At 32.5% G+C, this 23,839-nt stretch overlaps 1 protein-coding gene across 2 annotated transcripts in view; it reads right to left on the bottom strand.

Moving 5' to 3' along the window:
- Window positions 1–4,098: 4,098 nt before the first annotated feature.
- Window positions 4,099–23,839, bottom strand: part of Osi22 (Osiris 22) — a 36,959-nt gene continuing 17,218 nt past the window's right edge. Inside the window, exons 2-4 of one of the 2 annotated variants that reach the window (XM_075361954.1) lie at window positions 23,341–23,590; window positions 8,878–9,185; window positions 4,099–6,095 (exon numbers count right to left, since the gene is read on the bottom strand). In XM_075361954.1, the coding sequence (XP_075218069.1) occupies window positions 5,955–6,095; window positions 8,878–9,185; window positions 23,341–23,569 (678 nt within the window). In that variant the 5' untranslated portion in view covers window positions 23,570–23,590 and the 3' untranslated portion in view covers window positions 4,099–5,954. The remainder of the gene's footprint in view (window positions 6,096–8,877; window positions 9,186–23,340; window positions 23,591–23,839) is intronic. The other variant, XM_075361955.1, reaches the window with a different exon arrangement.

Below are 23,839 nucleotides of genomic sequence, written 5' to 3'. Positions count from 1 at the left end.
TCCACTTCTAGATGGAGTACTTAAGGGAGAATTTTGTTATGTTGTCATAAAAAAGCTAATCCTCACTTTACCAGAGGATATTAGTAAAGGTTTACATTTTGATGATTTAGCAGTGTTCTACTCAAGCAATTGCACTGCATTGATGAAATATAAATTAATCAGCAATTAATAACCTTCTAAATGAAGCTAAAAGAAATGGTTTTCAATTTTCACCAGAAAAAATATGTTGCGTGCCCTTCTGTAGAAAGTGATATATAAAGTGCTGATGTAGAAAGTGACCATATGTATGCATGGCAGTTTATTTAGGTAGGCATGGAATAAGACATAAAGATGTGAAATTTTTAGGCGTCTCATTTGATAAATATCTATCGTGGTGTGCTCATGTTGAAGAAACAGCTACCAAATGTAATTAAATGTCTATCACATATTAATGTTATTACATGGATCAGACAGAGAAGTACTACTGAACTTATAAATGCCAGTAATATAGTTCAGATTGAACTTTGGATATGTAGTTTGCTCATCCACCCTTCAATATCATTTGAAAAATTAAATGTTGCATTATGCAGGAATTCGGTACACCATGGGGATCATTTCCAACAAGTCCAGAATAAAGTCTCCTTTCTGAAGCAGGCATATTACCTTGCGTTACCGAAGAGAGATATTTTTACCGAGATATTCAGTGCATGTTTAATCACTTTAAATACATCTGATTTATAAATTTTTCTTTGAACATAGACTGACCAGAGCATATGAAAGATTTAGGACCTACTCATGGGCAGCAGGAATATGCAGAAATATATGGAGAAATATATTTGGAATATGTATATATATTATATATTACATTTATATTATTTTATTTTATATTATATATATAATATATTTGAAGGAATATATGGAGAAATTATGAGTAAATATAACTTATTTTTCCATTCCTATTAAAAATACTTCAAAAAAGGAATGCCACCATTTCTAACACCTGAAGTCATGGTATGAGCTGATCTCTCTAATGCAGATAAAAAGAATATACCTAGATGTATAGTTTAAAGTAAATTTATGAGCTAGTATCTGCATACAGAAATTACAGTCTTATTTATAATGAAAAGTCAAAAATGATAAATGGAACTGGAAGCTCCATAATTTTAAACTATGATAAACATTATCGGAGACTTTTATAATTGCACATTTTGGAGGCCCTTTATAACTGTAATCTGCTTTTTAAATTGATTTTGATATATATTATATTAGAATATATTTCAGATATTAGAATATGATTGATTTTGATGTTCATTATATTTGTATACTTTAATTTTTTATGATTGCCTATATACCCTCTTCAGAATGCATAATTTGATAAGTTTTAAAATTGATAAATTTTATTATTGCTTTAGCAGATATATTTTATATTTGAAAATGACAAGATTGATTCAAGCAGACTTTATTAAGGAATAAATTTTTGTTGTAAATTATTTGATGAGGGCTAATGACCTTAGTAGTTGATAAAAGAAAAATGCAACAGTATTGTATTTGAAATACAGGATGGGTCATCAGCACCCTCACTTACAGGAAGCATGTGGTAAAAAATTCTATAGTTGCCACAGTGTGTCATCAGTATGGCAAAACTAATGAATCCATTGAATACACAATTAGCGAAGTCAGCTTTGGCCTCGAAAGACTGTACTTGTATAAGCTGGAACGACAACATTACCAAAATAATACATCAGCTTTGGAAGCTTTAGATCTGAAGACACTTGAAGAGTCTTTTCTTCCGACATACTTCTCTATCTGTGCTTGAAAATGCTAGGTACTGTGTTTATTATCATTCTATGATTCTCACAGATAAGTCAGTGGAATGTAACTGACCTGACATTCTAGTGACAGATAAGCAGGAAAACATCATCTGGCTTACAGATGTTGCTATTCCATTGGCAAACAACTTGAGCAAGAAATGTGAAAAGGTAGCAAAATGCAGAGATATGGCAGATCAGGTGAAGGAGATGCACATTTTTCCTGTTCTTCTGGGTATGCTAGGTGAGATTTCATGTATAAGTTCCTTGAGGTTTCAGCTCTTGGATACCTGTAGATTAGCAAGGAGGTATATAATATCTGATTTTGGCGGCTCTCAAATAAGTGATACAGAACATCAAATTAAAGCTCAAGTGTAATGTAACTGTTTTTTTTTCCACATGGATTGTTATTATTTTATGTCTTCATAATAACATACCACAATGTGGTTTTGCGCCACAATTTTACTGCTAAATATTAACTAATAATCCCTTTTTTTTTACATGACTGCTCAAAAAGGAGTATAATGCATTTAGGATGAATGTTCCACTGTACCAACACAATGGCTGAACCGCGTTGGAATCCTTACGTTACCGGGAATGTTATAGGCTGTTTAAATATGTATATACACATATATGTTTAAATAAATGTAAAAAAATTAAAAAATCTATCAGATGAACGATTTGTTTTTGAATAACTCACATCTCAAGTATGAGATACAAGGTTTCCTAATCGTTCAGAATGAGCAATTGAGATGCGAGTTATTCAAAACGACTCATTCAATAGATCAAATGATCAATTTTATTCATGTAACTAGTGCTTTTATACGACTACCCAAAAAGGAGTGTAATTGTTTTTGTTTTTATATGTATGTATGTACGTTTGTTTCCTCGTAGCAGCTCCACGGCTGAACTGATTTAGATGTATGACCACGCGCTGGAATCTTTACATTACTCCAAGTGTCACAGGCTATATAAATATGTATATACATATATATGTTTAAATATATTTAAAAAATTTGAAAAAGTATATATAAAATTGTCACCCACATGTTCTTCAATTATCCTGTATTAAAGAGCAATATTTTTCAGCAATGTTTTTTTTTCGGCAGTTGTGTTTTTTAATTTTCAATATTTATCTCTTGTTTTAGATTTTAATGCTGTAGTGAGTATTACCTACTGCATATGGTTTGGTCAAAATAGATGAAATTTCTGGGCCTGATTTCTCTATTATTATTTTTTTATTTTCGCAGCACTACACATCTTTACCGAAGGAAGAAAAACTTTTCTCTAGCTAGCGTGTTACCTCATTTTGTGTTCCGCCTCAGAAAATGACTTCTAGAACTGCTGTGATCGATACCAATCTTCGAATTGATACTGTTTAATACAACGTCAACCAGCCAAGGAGACTATGAAAATGAGAATGAGTATCTGCATATCCATCTGTAATCATAACTGAAACTAAGTTAAACCAGGGTCTTGGCCATCGATTATTTCCAGTGAAATTCAAGGATTTTCCAGGAAATGTTACATGAATATCGTTATACAGAGGCCGACAGGGAAACGAAAAGCTTTTGTAACGGCTGAAGTTAAAGTACAGGTTATGCGATGGAGTGAGGGCAAATGATTTTCTACCTTCACATTTTTCACTTTAGTTGTAGATTTGTAGCATCATTTTTTGTTTGTATGGACATTTTTCTGAAAATTTAACTCGCCAGTTCGCCAGTTTAACTCGCCAGAAACAGTTCTGAACAGGTCGTTTCACTATAGGTTGTCGTAATGAAGTTTCGTCTTTGAAAGTCGATCTTGCAACGAGTCAACATCTTCAGACCAGTTTTATATATATATAAAATTTAAAAAAAATTAAGGAAATGAAAGCCGGTATTCAAAATGAAATTGAGAGAATTCCATGGTGAAACGTGCAACAGAAAATTCATTTTAAAAATGATTTAAAAAAAAATAATTATTTTCCTCATAAACTTGCAGCTTTTGCATGGAAATATGACATGGGATTTTGTAGTATATACAAAAAACCCGGCCCAGATTTGAACCCAGAACCTTCTGGATGAACGGCTCAGATGCTCTCACATCACCGACCAGGTGATTCCATGGGTAATTAAAATAACAAACGACGTGTTTACAATAGATATGTACAGTATGTGTGTGTGCGTGTATACATATTTATACAATCATAAAAATAATCATTTATGATCTTTAAATTATTTATTTTGTTTTCAAGTTGTTACATCAATCGTAACACTTTAACAGATTTAAAATAAAATTTCAATAAAACAATTTACCTATGTATAAAAATTTACATCTACGACTTAATAAATTAATTATATTTACAAATAAATAAATAAATACTTAATATAATAATCAACTTGTTAAAAATATTTCATAACCGCTATTATTTTTCCTATTAAATAATTATTTCTTGTTTCAATAACTTTTTTATGGAGAGATTTTATTTTGTGTACACATTTTTTTTTTTTATTTGAGTGCAGTTGTTATAGTTAATCGATGTGTAAATAATTTTTAGATTTTTTGATTGTTTATGAAAAATTAATTTAATAGCAGATCGAAAATGATAGCAAAGTCGACTCTCGTTAACATGAACCTTGATAACTCGAAATCCTTGATAATGCGAATTGTTTTCGTTTCCCTTGAGAAAATCTGCCCTACTCGAAAAAATCCGTGGAAAACTGAAAAAAGTTATTGTGGGAAATCGTACCTCTATAAATCGAAGTGATCAAATAATTACCTCTATAACTCGAAAAAACGTTAATGAAGAGTAAAAAGATCGATTATGATAATGGGTTTCAAATTTATAGCTTTATTGCTTGTAAATCATTCACAGAGCCAGTATATTTCGAATACGCTTTTAACAAAAAGAGATGGCGCTGAAGTTATAACTATTTTTAAAACAAAAAATCTCATTCCATAAAATTTTTAATTTTTTTGTGATCGTTGTTTAATTCTCCTTTATTTGATTTAAAGAATCGAGCAACAACTAATTTTTATAACGGTCTGAACCAGTATTATCACTATCATCACACGTTTTAATCCTTGTATTATACTATATCTTGCACATTACCGTGTTTCGTATTGAAAAATATAAACATCTTACATTGATGTAAATTTTGTTTTTACCATGTATTAACGATTAAGCGTTTATAAAAACAAGAAAACATATCGGGTTACGAAGGTTACAAAACGGTATCGTATATTTTATTCTAAGAAGTATTAAGAGAGTCTTTTTAATCTCTACCCCAAGTATGGTGCGGCCGCTGGACAGGAATGAGTCCTGGATGGGTCCACAAGAATAGCCACCCTTCACCATATCACGCCGTTTATACACCTGCATGATACTCCACAAATTTTCTAGCCTTAGTGTATATCCGGGGGTCTGATCTGGACTCACAGAATTAAAAAACGAGATAGAGATGGAGGAAAATAAAAGGGATAGTTGTAGAAAAGGAATGATTTACCTGTGGAGGGGGCGTGACGTGAGGCGAACTGCCGCAACCAAAGGATCGCATCGAACACCCGTTTCGCTCACCACCCGTCTGAAGGTAAGAGCTTTTTTTATTCGAGGTGGGTGCAGCGCATTAATATAATCGATGATTCTGAATTCACCTGCACATACACATAAGCTGCGAAAAATTGCTTTACCTCTAGAAAGCGAGGAGAACTCGAGAACGAGCTCAAACTTTCTAAAGGAACACCCTTGCTTATCACCAAAAATGCACGGCGAGTGTGTGGATATATTTGGCTGTTCGGTCAAATTTTACTGAAGGAAGACAAACGATGTTTGTTTTTAAAAGGCCATCCTTTTCTATTTACGTCAATATTCTTTCTTATATTTTGTCGGTCGGATAAGAGAGCTTCTATTATTTTTAACACTAAATTATTTACATAATAATTACATATTGGAACGGTTGTCTTGCCGAACATCTATATACATTTATGTTTGGAGATTTATAAATATCCTGATTTGTCTTTATGAATTTAAGTTTGAAAGTTTTCTGATCGAATCGTTTCAAAATGATATCTATTTTTTTTTTGTATTAAGTACATTTTTATTCGGCTTTATTCATTGTTTCTTGTAACTAGCTGGTGGTAAGATTTCTTATGTACTAAAAATGGCATAAATCGATTTGATTTTTTTTATTTTTCTTCGGATAACGTCGGGTGTGTCGATCGTTCCCACGGGTCGTAAACGGGATCTGATTGATCGTTTCGCCGGTTAACCCAAGATCCATATTCCGGTCCTCCGTTGTATCCGTAATGATCGTGTGCTACGTGATCCTGAAATAAGAAAAAAAAAACAAAATATATTTCAGAATTTATTTTAGTAGAATGGTATTTTGTATCGGTGTAACAATCGAATGGTTTAATCCCTTTTAATACTTTTTTTTTATAATTAAAAGATTATTACCGAAACGTATCTTTGCTCGATTAGATTTTATCCTTACTGCTTATCCTTGCTTCTTTAGTGCCTCTTCTGCTTTAGAATGATTTTAGAAAAGAAACCGATCCCGAATGAGAAGGTCGGTCGTATTCAATAAATCGAAAGTTAAAACATTGAGCGATTTTAATCAGGCGGTAATTCATAGCTTGGTTTTGAGATTACATAATCGAAAACGTACCTTTGAATAATCGACATCACGGAATAATTACGAAGAAAAACCTTAAAATTCTTCATATGTATTCTACGCGCACATGAACACTATAAGCATATTAGCTTATAATGAAGATTATGCGCAAGCGATAACACTGTCTTTGTTTATACGCTAATTCAACGTTCAGCCTACTCTATTTTGAATTCTGTCTAATTCTACAGAATTAGAATAGACCTATAATATTTGGAACGGATTTCTTTCTACTTATTTTAGAACAGTTAACTTGACATTAACTCCTAGCCCGGTCATCGAGTGAAGGAATCTTAAATATTTCTTTAAGGATCATATTCATTACGAAGTAAAACGAAATCGTTTTCTGAATGTAAACGCGAGTATAAATCGGGCACCGTAGGTTTTTCGACAATTTTAGGCCTAATGGGTCTAACGGCTTCTTTTTTGCACGAGTCACACATTCACCTTTATTTATCAGTGATTCGATACGAGTCGATCTAAAAGAAAGAACTCGCAGTTCAGTAAAAATGACAGATTAGGTTATAATAATTTGACAGATTATAACTCACGATTTTATCTAATCTGTTTTAAAACCTAATTTTACGTTTCCTAAAACTATTATTAAATTATTAATTATTTTTAGGTTTCTATATGTTTCCTGTATATCTAGTTCGAAACGAAATACGTACTCGTATTCTGAAATCCACAAGGAAGTGATGAAAATAAAATCGACGAATTTACAAGTTTTAAGTTCATTCTGATCCTTGAGGCGGAGAAGAAGATTTGGAAAAGGATTCGGCGTACAAGAAACGGATATAAGGAGATTACTAGAAGACGTATCTATTCGTGTAATTTTTGTTTTCATTACCATTCCGGTTTTGACATACTGTTCTGCACGACTACTTTTATTTAATATTTACCGCTAACGACGAATAAATTTATAAAACTGAAACGAATAATAGATTTATTTTTCAGAATTATGGATGTTAATTTATTATTGTAATTCATATTTAGCTGAAAGATTTAAAGTTCTTCTCCGTGTGTAATTTATCTTTGAATCGCTTGCTGATCCGTATTTTGTTGTCGATGGAAACGGTTACTGTCGATATTCATTTTGCGAACGCGAATCGGTAACAGTTTTTATTTATAATTACGGTATCTGAGAGAAATCATATTAATTGTAAGACGCATGTCGCACGAACGGGTGGCTTACTGCACTCGTTAACACTTCCTTAAAATTCATATTCTTTGAACGATAACGGTTAAAGCATTTTTAAACGTATAACTTACTGAACGGTTTTCTGGTCACAGTGTAAAAAGAGGCTACCGGAATGATACCGATGACCGGTAGGCACTGTGGAAGTACTGCGGCGAGTGTGTTACAGAGGTCAAAAGCACTGCTGACACACACGCCTTATCCGACCTAGATCGTCAGCGATATGTACGAATATTACTCGACGATTTTATTCCGTATTATGCGTGAGCGGTTTATTAAGAAAATTATTGTGTTTCATCTTCGTATATATCGCTTACCTTTCATATTTTGGAGTCATTAGCGTTTTTATTTTTTGTCGGTCGGTTTAGCGGCGTTTAATTCCGCTATCGCTTATCTATTCCCTTGAAAACATAGATACGGAGTCAACAGGTGTTGATTTAATACGATAAAAGTTTTATAACGGAGGTCGAATCCACAATCTATAACTTTCACGGCGTAAAGGTAGGGTCAACAAGGAAAAGAAATCCGAACGTAAAAGAAAGGAACGCTTGTTCGCGGAGAGAATTTAAAAAATATATTCTCTTACTTACAGAAGATCGTTTATTCATTTATTTTTAAGGGTGGAAAACCTATCCGTTTTTATCCGATATTACTAGTATCTGTTAGAGGTACTAGTAAAACATTCAATCTATATAATATATCTTTAATGAAAATATTTTAAGAAACGTTGTTATAAAAGTTTTGTACATGGGGTTATGGTGAAACGTTTTTATTTAACTATTTTATTTTAATTTTTGTAAAATCAGCGGTTATTTTGTGATAATTAGAACGATAAATGAGGCCAACGAAAATATTAAAAATTTTAGATCGTTTCTAAATAGTCTTCGCGGATACCGATTTGTTTAATTCATGTTGCGTTTTATAATTTTGTTATATAGAATAAAAATATAAATGTCTTTACTCGGGGCTATGACGTTCATTCTAAAGCTTCGTGGAATTTTACGAATAGACTTTTCTCAAATCTTGCAAACATTTCAATTTATAGTTAGAATTTTCTAAAGCTCTGAATCGTTTTACAGTTAATATGATTTTAAATAAATTATAGTTAAAGATGTTTTACTGCTATTTAATCGATGTGAGATCTGATTTTCACCCGCATATTTATTACTGTTATTATTATTCATTAATTTATTATTATTATTATTTTTTTTATATAGAATAAACAAGCGATTTTACTTACCATAGAATATTTGGTGTCGATGTGGTCTACGTGAGCGCTATTTGTAATCAGCATGTTACGGAACATGTTGAACGCCACCAGAAGCATAGCCAGCTTTCCTACCATCAGCGCTTTAAAAGCGATTATTTTCAAATTGAAAAGGAATAACGGAATTATTTTAGTTTGTATAACGAACGGTATAAGAAGTAGCGGTAGAAACTTTTGTAAAGGGTTGTTCTTTTTCTTTAATTTTTTCTTTTGCTTCTTCTTTTTATGTCCGTGCCCTTTTTTTTCTTGATGGTTTCCTTCGTGATCTTCGTTTTCGACTGCTAGACAAAACATGTACAGTAAACATATTAACATATGATTTCGACACTACAAGAAATTGTGTAAATTTAAAATTAAACTAGTAAAGTAATTAAAAATAACATACGATTTATTTTAACGTTATTAACGTTGAAGTTTGTAAAACTAATTGAACGAGTGACGTAAATTTACGAGCAACATTGAGTTAAACATCGAACCTATCTACGAATAAACTCGCTCGTGAAAACCCTCATTGTTGACACATTTATGTGAGCCAGATTTTGTACGCTGGAAGCAAACCTTGTTATAGGAATCGTATAGTGCCTTCTACTGGCGTATGAGAAGAACTACAGATTGGGCGAAAAGTCCCTTTACATGTTAATAGTATAGTACAGTTAGATTTGTAGATAAACATTGTTTGAATACAAAAAACAGTATATTTCAACATTTATTTCTGGTTAACATTATAACATTTTTACATAGGTTCAAGATTCATTTATTGGTTTGGAAACAGTTCATAAAGCCATGTGTGGACACTCACAGTAAAATGTGGCGGAACGCCATCTTGCTGAAGTGTAACGATGTCAGATATTCCAATTGCCGTTAACGCTGGAAGCAACCACGTGCTAATCATGTGAAGATAGCTGTGCTAGTTCACAGAACCATAAAAGAAATGCGGTACAAGCAGATGGTCTGCCGTTATCCCTGCCCAAGTCATATCATGAGGGGGATTGCACTCGATTTTCTCATAAAACTACGGATTGTCTTTTTTCCAGAAAAAGACGTTTCGATTTCGTGAGCTACGATAAATCGCACACTCGTCAGAGAACATAACGTTTTTTTTTATCATTTGCATGTGGGAAGCGTGCGAGCAGCATTTCACATGTACGCACTCGTTGTTCCAAGTCACGACCGCTCAACTGATTTACTGAGGATGGCCGAAAACATGAAACATTTAAGTCTTTCCGTATATGGTCTGGCATAGTCGATTGCGGGATGCCTAATTCTAATTCTAAGTTACGGGTTAACTTCATCGGCGATCGTTCATTTGATTCCGCCACAGCAACACAAGTTTCGGTGCGAGTCTTAAGCCTTCTGTTACGTGGTGCATCGAGAACACTTCCCGTCGCAAAGGTTTTCTTCTCCCATGCGAATAACGTTCGTCGTGATGGCGGCGGTTTTCCAAACCGCACAGCGAAGCCCCTCAAAATGTCTGTCATTGGCTTCTTTGTGTTCTGACGTTCGTGAACCCACAAAGAAGCCACCAAACGCTTCTCAGCAGTGAAAGTACTTGTATCCGCCATGTAACTCGAGACTGTCACGTACTTCCCACACTAACCGAAGTGATATGTGCAGGACTCAGCTAATGGCAGGAAATAATAAATAAGAGTCAATCTGCTCAACAATGTAAAAAATATACCGTTTTTTGAATTGTTTTGTATTCATAATAATGTTTACCTACGTGTCTAACTGTACTATGCTATTAACATGTAAAGGGTCTTTTCGTCCACACTGTATGTGTCCGTTGTTTTGGAAAATTCACCGTTAGAAATTTCCATCGGTTCGCTTATGACAATTTGCACATCATGTACAGTCTTTTAGGACCAGAAACCGTTTAGATCGGATTATAGATCGCATTATTTACTATTAATTCAAGCTACGTTTAAAGAGGCATCTTGGAAGACCAATTAGGATTTTCCGATAAAAACTTAAGGGCGGTTGTAGCAAATGCTAAAAAATAGTTGGAGAGTAAATATTGTTTGAAAAAAGTCAAAACTCATTTACGAGTCAAGAGCCTTCATATTACTGAACGATCGGTTTTACAGTCGCTTTACAGAAGCTTTTTTACTGACGTAGCAGCATAGTCTCATTAATTTATTACGAGTTTCTTTTTTTGTCTTTGTAGGTGAAGAAACCATCGATTTCTTCAATGCGATCCATTTCTATCTAACATTCGACAAAATAGTGTTCTGTTGAGTTTTTTAGAATTCCAAAAAACTCTTAGCTTGAAGGTATTTTCGCGAAACAAAATATAAGTAGTTATAAACACTGAAATAGTTGACGCGATGATTTATAAAATATTAGTCCTACCTTATTCCGACTCGTTGAACTGGAAAATACGAACATGTCGCGACATGAGCGTGGTGATTCTGTTTAACCATAGTTTAAAATATTGCAAAATAGTAATCGCGACGGCTAGCTTCTACTACAGTTGTTCTAGAATCTAACTAGATTTTTGCACCTATTTTTATTCGACAAGTTTTGAGGAAGTCCTTCAGTCGATTGGTAGTTGCTATTCGCTCGACTTGCTATCGAATGAGGAACAACTGATATTTCCCGTAAAATTTTGCGATATCGAAGTCGATGAGATATACTTTTCGACCGGCATCTAACTTTCGAACCGTTGTGGTTGCAGATCAACGATTATTCGTACGCCGTTTGCTTATGAGATCGGCGGTAATAACGAAACAACTTGAAATAAAAGAGCTGAGCCGATTAACAGCAAGAGGCTCAAAGAGGTCTGAAATAACCGTCAGAGAGCAGTTCTTTGTAACCATTTTTTTTCATTTTATACAAATACTACGCTATAGACAAAAGCGCAACTATGTGTCCGATCTGATGGTCTCGGCCTCAATAAAGAGATGGAAAGAACTGTGTGTTAATGAAAATGTATTCTGCGTTATTAGATGGCGGAAAGGATTGATTCAAGACTACACTTTTTTCTTATTATTGAGTAAATGATTTTACTCATTTACAATATGATTTAACTCATTTTGTCAATTTTACGATTACTTTCTTTGTTAAAGAAGAAAAGAAATTTTGTATCAGATTCGAAACGAGGCACGTGATACAGTGCAGCGTTTCTGATGCTAACGAGGCCTGTAGTTTATCTAAAATTTTGTTAAGAACTAAAGAATTCAAAATTATGATTTATATTTTTAAACAATTCATATTTGAAAAATTATGAGTTCGGAGGCTCCTCTACCTTTCTCTTATCTGCGTCTGAAGGGGTTTTTTTTTAACACTTAGCGATTTTCCTGACCGTGTTAGTTATTATTTGAAAAACAATCGATGACCGGAAAACCGCTCATGTCGGTCAAGGAAAATGAGAAAGGAATATTTAGGCGAGTTTTAATCGATTAAAGTCGAAGTGTGTTTTAAGTACTCGGGAAAAGAAATTTTTCTTTGGTTTGCTTTCACTGTTTTGTAAATTAATTTTGGTAACGAAATGAAACCGGTAGTCTAACGGAAAAGAGTTCGAGGATTTAAGTAGATGGATTATTTTATCGTTATTGTGCAGCGAACTGTTTATTTTCAAACTCGTAAATGTTTAACCTAATCTAATTTACATCGATTAGATCTATCACCCTTAAGGTAATAACTAATGTTATTTTTCTTCGAGTTAATATCTGCGATACGACAGTATAGATACATATCTTCGAGTAACGACGAAATTCTTTAATAGAAACTAATTTTTTGTGTATATCATCTTATCTTCTTCAAAACTAAAAAGGGTTTTTGCTTTTTTCAAAAGAAATTCTGTCATTACATTCTCTTTTATTACACGGGGAGTTGTAATAATAAAATAAACATTTGCTATTCGATAGCAACAGAAGCTCTTGTTCTGTTTGTTGTACAGTTTCGTCGTCAGAAAAAAATAGGCTAATTGCGCTACTATACGGTGGATAATAATACACTTCAAACATTAGATTATTACTTATTATGTTTTATAAAAATATTGACCTCCTTTTTCTAAACTAATGTATAGTAGAACATTCTTTTAAATATCTGTAGAATCTCTTTTTAATGCATCTTAAATAATTATTTTAATTGTTATAACTCCCGTAAAAAAAAACGCACCTTTTATGAGTGTTGATGAAAACACCGACAAAAACAAACAAATATTTACCCGATTACATTGAACTTTTACGATAATAAACGGGAAGAAATTTCCGCGACTTTCTAAAATGAACGTTTTGTCATTAAATTTGTTTATAGTTTGTGTATCATTTTCTCATCAGCAATATGGGCGTGTTCAGAGCTCCAGAATCAAAACTTATTTTAGATAATCGAAGGGTATCTCATTATTTAGAGCGGTAGTTTAGATCGAGCCTGCATCATTTAATTTACGTACAACAGACGTTTAAGTATTGTACAAGTGTATTATATGACTCCGTTCCTTTCTCGTCAGTGGTTAACGGCATTCATAGTTTCACAAACTTCAAAATCAGATAACTTCGCTGTTTATAATAATAACGTACTTGAATATTACCCGCACCTTTAAAGACTTCGAGGGTAAACCTTTGCGACTGTTACTCAAAATGTTATCATTTGTTGCGGCTTCGTGTAAACTAGAGGCGGATTTCTGCACAGGCACACGAGGCGCGAGCCTGGGGCCTCAAAATTCAGCTCTCAAAATAAAAGAAATTATTTTATTTAAATTTTTTTTTTCATAAAAAAAAATTAATAATTTAGCAGTATTCCCTAAATTAAATTGACAAATGAATTACGCCAGCTAAAATGACATGTTTTGTGGGTGGCAACACTAGCGGTCATATTTCGAACCATATGCACTGACTGTTCCGCAGACCATGGAGTACAGATCACAAACTACTACATGAATAAACGAATACGCATTCACGAACGCGTTCAAGAACCAGTACAAACGTGTTTGGCAGAATAAAACTTTTAACAGAATAAAACATCCTAATATATATACCGGTACCGTTTCACAGAAAATAACGGTGTAATTTAATTTCGTGTTTGGTGTTATAATTAGTGTAGAATAGAAGTATAGTACATTTGTTTTGTTATCAAATAAGCATATGTAATAACTTAATAATATTAGAATAACATTTATGTAGTCGATCTGCAAGTTCTCCAACAGAAATATTAATTATACTCCGTGTATAAATACGTGGGTATCAGTACCGCAGATCAAGGAACGAATTTTTCGTCCTAACATGAAATGGAATAATTTTTTAGAACATGGCAACATGAAGTATATAAACAGAAAATACAAGACACAGAATAGTTACCGATGTTAAATAAGTTACAAATGTGACTTATTTCATAGGGTGATGTCAACGTCAGATTTATACACGAGGTTTATAAAATCGATAAATTTCTTCTAATTATGCATATTTTTAAGAATTGTTGTTTTGTAACATCGGCCTTGCTCATAAATTATTCTTTATTCATTACTAATTTATTTGTTTAATGTTTTAGCCATGCCCACGAAAAGAAAATTTTAATCAGGAGCTTGGAAATGCAAAAGACAAAGATAAAAAGAAGAATATGCAGAATTGCAAATAATTCGCTGGATAAATTTATAATTTCTTAAGAAATACGAGCTAAAAAAGAAAATGAACCCGAAAGAACAGGTGAACGAGCTGATGCAGAATCTAAATTCGAAGAAATTGATGAGCGAGCTAAAACAGAATGTGAACCTGAAAGAATCAATGAGCGAGCTAAGAATGAAACCGAAAAATCAACAGCTTGCGATATTAATGTTATCAATAAAGAACCAAATAACGAAGAGGAATCGGAACAACAAAATAAATTATCAGCAGACTACGGTAAACGTAAAGATGACTGTGTTTTCCAGTGATATTGCATTGTGGCCACCGAACTTATCCGATAAAATGATTCAATACTATTTAATAAATAAACCTTGCAATATTGGAGATACCACAACCCTTAGAATGAAGATAGAAACCGATCCTATTATAGAAATGTTTGCGAATCTAATTTTTATTGAGTGAAAGAAAATGGCACTAAAAAATTCCGTCAGCGGTTGATATATTCAGAAACAAGTAAATGCATTTATTGTTACGTGTGTAGATTGTTTTTCAATGTTCAGGCAAAATTTTCAACAGGGTTCATTGATTGAAAAAATTTAGCCAGAAACTTAAGAGGTCACAAAATTTCTCAGAGCCATATGAAATTAATGCTGACTCTACAAAAACGATTATCAATTGCTGAACGTATCGATACCTACTTAAACAAGAGATTGATTCGGAACAGAAGTTTGGCGAGCTGTTTTACAACAAGTCATTACCACTGTGAAATTATTGGCGAGTTTAGGAGTAGCATTTCGTGGGCACAGAGAAGACACAGATTCAAGTCGAAAAGGAAATTTTTCAGTTGTATTGAGTATTTGGTGGAATTCGATAGATTTTTGAAAATTAATTGGCAAAAATTTAGCAATCCAGAGCGGAAAGGTAAATTATTTATCTCAAACGGTATGCGACGAATTTATAAGTTTAATGGGTTGCGAAGTCAAGAAATATTTAGTATTTGAAGTTCAAGAAGCAATTTATTATTCCATTATTGTAGACTCTACTCCGGACATTGGCCATATAGATCAATTAACTTGTATCTTGAGATTTTTTGACAAAAATGGAAATTTAAAAGAACGATTATTTGGTTTTATTGGTATTGAAAATCATAATTCTGAATATTTAGAACGAATAATTCTAGAATTTTTAAGAAATTTATCAATAGACGTAAAAAACCTGCAGGGGGAAAACCTACGACAACGCGGAAAATATGGCAAGAAAATACAGTAGATTGCAAGCAAGAATAAAACATATTGATATAGCAACCTATGTCATGCGCTAGCCATACCTCAAATTTAACAGGAAATCTGCTGCGGAATCATATTCTGGCGCATTTGATTTTATTCAAAATTTATATATTTTTCAGCGATTGAGTATACAGTACTTATAAATAGTATGACAACTCAATCTCCACATATAAAAATAATAAGCGATACTAGGTGGGCATCAAGAACAGACGCAGTTTCCGCATTAAAATGTAATTACCAAAATATTAAAGAAGTGTTAATCCAAATTAGTACATCCGATAGTGAAAAACCAAGCAAATCGGATCCGAAAAAATTGGCAGAATGTTTCAACGCTTGTGAAACAGCATTGTTATCTGTTTTACGGGATAAATGATTAAAAAGAATAAATAGTACAAGCAAATCGTCGTAAGACATCCAGTACAATTTATTTTTAGGAACAAATGTGCTAAAATCGATTTCCAATTTTATAAGGAATATTAGGAACAACGTGACGACATTAAGAACGTGCCAACTTATTGACAGAAAACCGGAAGTACCGAGAGACAAGAATAAAAAAAAAATAAAATTGCAGTTTGAAGAAACATTGATAGCTGTTTGAAACGCATTTTAATGCAAAAGAAAATTTTGTTATAAAAGTATCTAACATTATCTGTGATGTATTAATTTCAGAATTATCACGGAGAGGCGCCATTTACGGTAAAGTTCTAAATGATTTTGGATTATTTTTTAATTTTAAAATGTCTGATGTTCAATTTAATGATTGTGTGGGAAACATATGCACAAAATATCAAAATGAAATCGATATTAAAAATTTTAAAGATGAACTAGTCCATTTCATTGCCTTTGTAAAAGAAGAAAATGTTACCGATCCTGTTGACATATTTAAATTATTAAATGGAGATTTACAGTCCAAATTACTTAATATAGAGACAATTCTGAAAATATTTTTGACAATTCCTATTTGCAATGCAGGTGGTGAAGGTTCTTTTACACTTTTTAAAACAGTTAAAAATTATTTAAGAAATTCCTTATCTCGACTCCATTTGAGTTACTTATCTATGATTACAGAAAAATATATAGTTAGGTTATTAGATTGTAAAAAACTAACCGATAAATTTGCTAAAGCTAAAGCTAAATATAATTTGTTTACATCAGAAATTAATTTAAATGTCAGGAAAAGATTTTTTAAAGTATGTGTTTGGGGTGTCGCTTTATATGGAAATGAAACTTGAACGATCGGAGTACCTGAGAAGAAAAGATTAGAAGCTTTTGAAATGCGGTGCTTCAGGAGAATGTTAAAAATCAGATGGGTGGATAAAGTGACAAATGAAGAGGTGTTGCGGCAAATCGATGAAAAAAGAAGCATTTGGAAAAATATAGCTAAAAGAAGACATATTAAGGCATCCTGGAATAATCGCTTTAATATTGAAGGGACATGTAGATAGAAAAAATTGTGCAGATAGGCAATGTTTGGAATATGTAAAACAAATTGTTAGGGATGTAGGATGTAGGGGGTGTACCGAAATGAAATGACTAGCAAGAGGTAGGGAATCTTGGAGAGCTGCATCAAACCAGTCAAATGACTGAAGACAAAAAAAAAATAAAAAACTTACAAATTATACGAATCTTAAAAATAAATCGATTTCTTCTTTCATTTTATTAAATAAAGCATTTTAATCAAATCTTTTTACAAATCTCAATCCTAGCCAACATTAACACATTTTTAGGATCGAGTTCATTCAAGTTTTACTTAATCGGTATATATTTTTAGTTTTATTATATATTTAATAATCAGTTATTAATGGTAAATAAATTTTGAAGGTTATGAAAAATAAAGACCACAATGGACATTCCTCAGTTTTACAACCTATGAATAAAATCGCTGCTCAATACTTGGACTGTTGATTTTCCAGGTCCTGAACCGCAGTTACGGGAAGATGAAGGTACCTGTTTAGCTACCGGAATTTAAGAAAATAATGAAGTCTAGCTATAAAAATGTATTTTTAACGGTTAGTATTTTAGAATTGTGTATGTAAACCATAATTTTTCGATTGTCGATAAATTATTATTTAAACATCCACCGTGTTATCGCAGAGTACCGATCGGAGGTGTAATTCATTACCCTTTGTTTTCGTTTCGTTGAGCGACGTAATAGCTCGTCAGAATGTTTGGTGGCGTTACGTAGAACAAAATTACTCCGAATACTTAGGAACTATAAATAATTCATGAAATCGTGCTGTCGATGGAGTTCGAAAAGAGAAGTTATGTCGTCTTCATGAACCAGAGCATCCTGTTCGTTTTTCGGTAAAAAAATTTATAAATAATAATCGTTATTCTAATCAGAAAATCTTTTTGTGAAAATACATAGTTTTTTACACCGTATGATAATCTATGAAATATAACGTTTGACGATTTAACATTGAAATATTGATAGCACGACCTTAATTATGTTTAATATTTAAATTAAATTACGCTTTTCTTATATCGATAACGTTTCATATTCCTTACGAAAAATACATTTACATAACTTAGTCAAATATAGTCCATTTTTCGAATGATACTGTTATGAGGCAGGATTTTTTTATTACCGGAGAGGTATTTACCGATAACGTGACATTATCGGTGTCAAATCTCGTCTGAAGGTTTGTAGGTGCTTTTTAAAAGGATCATTAACGTGACAATTTTAGCGCTCTAGTGCATCATGTCGTCGTTATGACGGGGAAGCAACGTAAAAGGGTAAGGAGCAACGGGTATTACACGGTGCTGATGTAAGCTCGGTCTGTTATTACAGTACACAGGTAACCCGTTTTAACACAAATAGTAATCACTTTAAAAGTAACAACTGATGTATTCTCCAACGTTTAAATTCACTTAACTTAATTATAAATCAGAGTTAACAGCCGTTCGATTTTATGAATATTACTTTTGACATGGCTATATTTGTCGGCTCGACCCAGTCGTTAAAACCAATGCGATCAGTTTAATTGGACTGGTTTCATAGCAAAATTTTATTCATATCGGTATATTTTAACTCAAAGCGTACCCGAACGACTTTTGAAAATTGCATATTTTTCATTTTTAAACCCGTTTATCTGGTTTCGTATTGAACTATGAGGCAGTATGACCAAAGGGAATGTTTATAATATAGATAAAGATTATAAAAATGAAGTCTAATAATTTTTGTAAGTATAATTTTAAAAATTATGTCTCTCGCCGGGATTAATAAATGTCGAATCATTTTATTTAAAATGAAATATACGAATTAACTCACAAATAAATAATTGTCGGTCATAAATATAATGGCTGAAGCGAACAAAAAGGAAATACATTCTTTGAAAAATGTCTAATTACTACGGAAATGTGGTTTTAATGCTTTACCTGAAAATTCTGATATTGGCTTTGGCTTATTTAATTCCAAACTAGCCTATTGTTTTACCGACATATTTTTTAATTCCTCAATTTTTCACGTGTTTGGGCCGGGTTACAGGGTGCGGTCGGTATTTTTGAGGAACTCCGAAATATTTCTTAGGAACAGTGTAACCGTTTTTTTATTAATTATCCCTACTTCCCTGGGCCGGACATATAATCAAGTAAAGCTCAGCCCAGAAGAGCGTTCTTCAACTGTAAGAGGGCCTCCCCACCTAACGGCAGTACGTCCAGCATGGCAGTTTAGCCCCCCCCCCCCCTAACGATGGATCTTTTTTATCGCCTGTCTCTAATCTCCGAGAAGAGGTGTACCAGACCCGACTATGTCGTTCCCGGGGCCCTCCCCGGAGACCGGTCTCGGTCTATACTTTTTAATGACTCACGCCTCTAACCACTGAGCAGGGAGAACCGGGCTTGACCAAGTCCCTCCGGCTACCCCCAACCTAGCAGCCGGGTCTGGGTTTACTATTTTGCCCCATCCCAGTCTAAGGAACGCTGTAACCTAGTAATCCAGTAAATAACAAGCTGTAATCGAAAGAAATATTTCGATATTAGGTATATTTCATAAGAAAGCCAACTATTGTAATGGGTACCATGATTCGACTTCCGGAAAATTTCGACATATCATCGTGTTTCACATCCCAGATACCAAAGCCACCGTCAGTTTAAAAGTTTATGTATATATATATATATATATATATATATATATATATATATATATATATATATATATATATATTTCACTTTCTTGTGGACACTATAACTGCCGTAATTTTCCGTCAATAACTTTTAAATTGATACATGAGATATAACGACCCAAAATGTCGGTCGAGTTTATTATTGGGAAAAAATTGGACGATGGGGGGTGGAAATGAGGGGGGGCTTTTTCGAAAAAAACAAAATATCGCTATAACTTTCTTATTAAGTAAAATATAGTTTAAAGTGTTCGTTAGTCATCTAAACATTACCTAAAACATTTGTCTGAAACAATTTTTGATATGACCAAACCTTACGGCAAGGGATGACCAAAATATGGCTGGAATTGTAAGAATTGGGGCTTGTATACTAAACATGTGAAACTTTTTTCACATGCAAACATTATCGTATTGAGTAAATTTGAAGATTTTCTTAACTTTGAGGTGGAAATATTTTTTATCCCCTACTTAGCACCGGTGAAATCTACCTCCGCCTTCCGGTGTGCTGAAAGGGATTTTTTTTAAATAAAATATTAAGTATGTTCTTAATCATTTCTTGGCGGTTGTCGTTTAAAATTGTTCTTCGTGCTGTGTAAAGCATATTTATCATTGGTTGCCGATTTCGGACGTATCGTATATACCTGTTAAAATCGAAAAGTTTTCTACAATAAAAAATTTTTTTTCTGCAATCAACGGATAAAAGTAAAGTAAATCTGGATCTAAATAATTTTTACTAGATAAAGTCTGTTACTTTCCTTTGAAAGATGTATAAAAATTCCTTATAGCTAAAAAACGAGGAAACAGATCGGACTTTACTTTATAAACCGACCTAGGCCGAACCCTAAATCTACTATTTTTATAATGTAGGTGTTACCTTCTTTTAAAGGAACAACACTTGAAATAGTTTTAAGATTATTAAACATTATAAATGACTCGCTTTCAAATAAATGTAGTTATTCTACCGAATACGAATGTCTTAGTTGACGATATGGGTGGAATTCCACCCACTATTTACTGATAATTAGCTGTGAAAGTCGTTTGGAAAAATAACTCCGAATTTATAAGAAAATAATCGAAATTTGAAAGCGAAAATTTTATAGGGATGAAATTCAAAGCGATCTGTACAGTACAAATCTTTTGAAAACGGTCCTTGCGATTTTATAAAAAATTTAACGTCTAATATGGTGTAATTACTGTACTTTTGCCTGCATTTTTAGTACCGGCAATCTACTTGAAAATAATGTTTTCATAAAGGTTATAAACTTCAAAGCAAAATTTTCAGAAATGAGTAGTACTAATACACTTATTGTTGTGTGGAATTTTATGATTTTGTATATATGTTGCCGTGAAAGACCGAAATTAGAGAATGTCAATTTTCTTCGGTGAATGTCGACACATACCAAACAAGTCGGTGAAATACCGAAATATTTGCTACATACATTCGGAGCTTCAACTTTATATGTCGATAAACACAGATAAACTCTGGTGAGGGTCGAACCGATAACTAGAAATTAAAAAAAAAATCACCCGATACCAATCTCTAAGATAAATAGATTACGAGAAACCCTCATAAAAAAAAAGGAAGTTTAAATTTAAGCCAAATATAACCTATGTTCGGTAACATCGTCTAATTAAAGTTAAATATACAAATTATAAATGCCTCCAACACTGGAGGCGCTTAATAAAATTCATCGCATTCAGCACACACTGATGGTGAAAGCTGAATATAAAAGTTAAAAATATTTTTATACCAAAATTGTACAAAGGGCAAACCATCTGACCATTTATTTGTATCGTTATCGTTCATCCATGCAGTTAACACATTCTGTATATCCTGACTGGCCCTTTCAATTTATACAATGCTGAAAATTTGATTAATTTATTTTTTATAAATGCGGTGAATTTGATTAATCGTTTTAAATGTTGGAGAATAACATATTAATTTGTATATTTAACGTTTATTAGACGAGGTTAGCGAACGTAGGTTATGTTTGTTTTAAATTTAAACTTCCTTTTTTACGAGGGTTTCTTGTAATCTATTTACCTTACGGATTGGTATCGGGTGATTTCTTTTTAGTTTCTAGTTATCGTTTCGACCTCCACTGCAGCTTATCTGTGTTTGTCGACATATATCGTCGAAGGTCTGAATAAGCAAATATTTCGATCTTTCACCGACGTATTTGATATGTGTCGACATTACCAAAGAATATCGACATTTGCCAGATATCGGAGTTTCATACTTGTAATGTGTTGGTAACATAGTTGTATATATATGAACATATTATATTTCTATTTTGTATACTTTTAGCATTTGTAGGTAGTTTTTGAAAAATTATCAGGAAAAACTTTTTCATTTAAAATTGCTTTACATTATTGGCTGACATCGTAAGAGTATCGATAAAATGAATTTCATATCGGAATTTTTTTGAATCGATTATTCAATTCAAAAAGAATCAAAATTCATCTGAAAGAATAACCAAAGAAGTGGATACATATATTCTCACATAAGTATCATTCTAGATACTATTTCTAAAGGAGTTTCTAGATTACCCAAAACTATGTTCGTTTTTATTAAATAAATTATTTTAAAGAAAGTTCAGCTTTTGTTGGTACTATAATTTTTTATGATACTATCCTCTGGTAGTGACTAAAAACTAACACGGATTTTATTATTTATTAACTTTCTAATATAAAATATTATCCATAATAAATTTTTGCAATGTGAACTTATTTCAGGGGCATAAATTAAATTTATTTGCCGATAAAATAAACTCGACTTTCCGGATTTAGTATTCAATATTATATAAGTGTGGAACCGTTATTTTTTAACATGCTATTAAAATAGTAGACTTCAAACTTGTTAATGACATATTTTTGTAAACCTGTCTCTACGACTCGAAATTCTTATGTAAAATATGATCGCCAAAGAATTTTAATATTTTATAATTGTGAACAATTCGTTTTCAATTTTAATATAATTATAAAAATGTAGCCGCATTTTTATTCGATAATAATATGCAATCGAGATTCGTCAAAGCACTTTCAGTTTTTATCCGCTCGTTATCCCCTTAAGGAAAAAGAGTAATTCACTAAATTTTCTTTTCTCGAAATGAAACGAACCGGTCGCACAGAACATAACGAACATTTTATTAACACATAAATCCGATTTAGCTCTGTATGCGTTTCGGTCACCCTATTGAATTGCCAGTGGAAGTTTATTGCAGCTTTTTTTTTTTTGATTAATAAGTCGTACGTTCGAAACAGGTCTGTGAAACGCATCGCATTTGAAGGTGATTTTCTGTATATTTTTCATCTGTTTTGCTTCAATAAAAAGTTAATTTTTAAAAGTTTCTATTTACTTTTTATTGACTGTATTTACATTACTTTTCTCAGAATTAAATTCTCTACAAGTTTTGTCGACGGGTGATCTAACATATTATATCGAAAAAAATTTAAGAAATACATTACCTTTTGATCCTGTTGAATCAGAAGGATTCATCCAATCGTCTTTATCTTCGTCGACCTCCAAACGTGATTGGGGAAAAGAATTGTAAGATAAAGTGGTAGTCTCTTCCTCCTCCTCTTCTTCTTCATCTTCCTCTTCGTTTTCCGATGGAATATTTACGGCCAGTGAACCGGTAACCAGTTTCGCTAAACAGCTTGTTATTATTAGAATAGTTAAACACTTGGAAACCATTTTTCGTGTTTTTAACGTTTCCTGTATAAAGCAAACATAAGATTTTGTAAATAAAATTAATGACAATTTTAAAACAATAGGTAAAATTTATCATTTAATACTTATAAGCTTAATGAATAGATTCAATCCTTAACGTAAAGGACCTACTAAAGGACCATCTATCGATAATGAAATTTTTAATTTATTTAACGTTTTGAAATTGTGTACTCTTTTTTGTTCCCGTTGACCTGTACCGAATAATAAGTTATCATAAATTGCAGTTATCATAAT

This window comes from Lycorma delicatula, chromosome 4 (assembly GCF_047948215.1).
Source record: "Lycorma delicatula isolate Av1 chromosome 4, ASM4794821v1, whole genome shotgun sequence".
NCBI classification, from domain to species: domain Eukaryota; kingdom Metazoa; phylum Arthropoda; class Insecta; order Hemiptera; family Fulgoridae; genus Lycorma; species Lycorma delicatula.
This window is presented reverse-complemented; position numbering and strand designations above follow the sequence as displayed.